This window comes from Branchiostoma belcheri, unplaced genomic scaffold (assembly GCF_001625305.1).
Source record: "Branchiostoma belcheri isolate BF01 breed outbred unplaced genomic scaffold, Haploidv18h27 scaffold194, whole genome shotgun sequence".
Lineage (NCBI taxonomy): Eukaryota > Metazoa > Chordata > Leptocardii > Amphioxiformes > Branchiostomatidae > Branchiostoma > Branchiostoma belcheri.
This window is the reverse complement of record NW_017803424.1, coordinates 279,523-282,235: the sequence shown is the minus strand read 5'-3', so window position 1 is coordinate 282,235 and position 2,713 is coordinate 279,523. Positions and strand designations below refer to the sequence as shown.

Below are 2,713 nucleotides of genomic sequence, written 5' to 3'. Positions count from 1 at the left end.
AAGATATAATATTAGGCCACGCCAATTTAATTTGTTGCTTCCCGGATATTTTCAGAAAGCAATATGAAGTGACAGGGCAAAAAAAGTAAAACAGGTCTAGCCGACCTATTGTCGCAACATTCGGCAATAAGAGCCTTGGACTAAACACAAAAGGCTGGGTTAATATTTGAACAAAAAAATTTAAACTTTTAATCAAACCACGTCATTGTTAGATGGAAAAACTGTTTGGGGCAAAATATGAGCATTTAGCTAATTCTGAACCAGAATCTTTTTTGTTTTGTTTTGCAAATAAGAAAAAAAATTAAGAGGCCAATTTAGAGAACCAGCAAATTAAATTAGTGTGGTCTTAAAATTATAGCCTGGTTACCAAACCTATTATAGCTCCGTGTTCTACATCCTCTCCACGAAGGACTCGGGAGCTATAATAGGTCTGGTAACCAGGCTATTAGAATTATATACTAAATTTTTAAATTGCATTTGTCATGATTGAACTGTAGCGAAAATGAAAAGCTGGTTTCAAACTTTCTATGTATAATAGAAAGTAAAAGCCATGTAATCATTTCTCGACAAACCATGCTATATACATGTATTTCCATACCTCGTGCCCTCCAATTCACAGACAAACTTTACTGCATCCGTCCAGTCAAACGCGTTCGGGTCACCGTTCTTCCATTTCTTTATCTCCGCTAAGGCTCCCTTGATATGATAAAATATCATGATTAAAAAGACCTTAGACCTTTGCTTTATCTTGGCATCCTCCGAGAAAAAAAAGAGAAACATGAGAAAATATTGATACATTTTTGATGAATTATTATCTTTTACTTTGTGTCCGTTGACTTATTATGATTGGCTAGCTAAAGTGTGTAATATCTCTACTACACGTTCCCATTATGTTATCTTACATATGGCGAATCGTTTATCGAACTCATTGTGATATACATATTACACACTGTCCTTAACAAGTATTTTCTTCAACTGATATTCGAAAATAGTGGCAGTGGAAATGAAAAACGTCATTCTCCAGTTCATCAACTATGAGAGTTACAAGTAAAAATATCCTTAGATAATTTCATCAGCTGCAGGTTGGTAAATGAATGAATAACAAAGTTCTTTGATCGCAATTATTTATTTTTTTATTATTTTTTTACGAGCCGACGTTTCGATGAACGTCTGTCAGAATTGCACTACGTTGTAATTGTTAGCATCAAATATAAATGCATTGCTAACAGTAAAAACTAGCTTGATTGCACTGTGAACCAAGTAATAGTGAACTGTGAAGCATGTAGCACCTTCAGTGTAATATATGCATTAAGTAACATCTATCGTCAGTGCACAGTAAGCATGTCAGAATTGCCCTGATGAAGATGACAGACGGTCATCGAAACGTCAGCTCGTAAAAAAAATAATGGTTGTGATCAAAGAACTTTGCTATTCAAGTTAAGATATCATTTTAATTTTTTTATTCATATGGATCACCAATATATTACGTTTCTACAAAAATCACTAATCATGTAGAAAATCATTGAAAGAAAAGATTGTTAACCCTGCTGGACTTTTTTACACAATATTTGTAAGTAATTTGAAGTCTTAAGAAGGTCACAGATCCTTGACTTTGTTTGCCCTGCGGTGGCGTAGTTACTTCCGCTTTCGTTGCGTTTTGCTGCGGTGTGATGCGTTGCACGAGAAACACCCCCAAATCGTACATATGCCTGCCTACCTGCCTAAATGCTTAGGCCAGGACTGGCCCCTTGCTCCTCTTCATTTCTTCCCGCCAGGCATCACGGTCCTTAGCCTTTCGTTCAGCGTACTTGAGGGACCACCCCGTGTCCTGTACTATCTGGTCCCGCCATCTTTTAGGGGGTCTACCTCTAGGTCTGGTGTTTGTGAAATCCTGATGGTAGGCCCCATATACCAGAGAGTCTGGGGGTCTCCTCTGAACGTGACCAAACCACCTCAGCCTTCTTTTACGAATGTCGTCAATTATGGTATTTTCCATTCCCAGCATGGCTCGGATTTCCTCATTTCTGATGTGGTCTCTCCATGAGACATTCAGTATAGCCCGCAGGCATCTCATTTCAAAAGCCAATAGGAGTTGTTCATCACTTTTTTTCAATGTCCATGTCTCACAAGCATAAGTTGCTATTGGGAAAATGAGGGCATGTAACAGACGGATTTTGAGGTGCCTACTGACATCAGACCTGTTCCAAACTGTTTTCCTGAGTCTGCCAAAGGCAGAAGCAGCAAGGGCAACTCGCCTCTTGACATCGCTTGTTGTACCAGGAATAACACTTCCTAAAAATACAAAATCTTGAACTTTTTCAACCGTGGAACCCTCTATGCTTACATCCTCGTCTAACTCAGGGGAAATGACTTTGCACTTAGCCGCGTTAACTTTCAGCCCCCATTTTTTGCAAGCAAACTCTAGCTCCTGGGTTGACAACTGTAGTTTCTCAAAGATTGCAGCAATAAGTGTAGTATCATCTGCGTATCTTTCCTCCATTGAAAGCTCATCATGTAATTGGAAGGTCTTATCCAGGCTCTTAAGCTCATCCATTACGAATTCCAGGAATATGTTAAAAAGCACTGGGGACATGAGGCATCCCTGTCTGACACCTACACAGACTTCAAACCATTTTGTGATCTGATTGTTAACAGTTATTGCACATTTGGGTGTTCTTGTACTATCTCTTCACTATGTTGACTATCTTCGCGT

The 2,713-nt window shown here is 38.8% G+C and overlaps 1 protein-coding gene across 2 annotated transcripts in view; it reads right to left on the bottom strand.

Annotated features, from left to right (window-relative positions):
* The window catches only part of LOC109468190 (nicotinamide N-methyltransferase-like), a 13,900-nt gene that overhangs the window by 3,210 nt on the left and 7,977 nt on the right, over positions 1–2,713 (bottom strand). For both annotated transcript variants that reach the window (XM_019766446.1, XM_019766447.1), the window contains exon 4: positions 599–696. In XM_019766446.1, the coding sequence (XP_019622005.1) occupies positions 599–696 (98 nt within the window). The remainder of the gene's footprint in view (positions 1–598; positions 697–2,713) is intronic.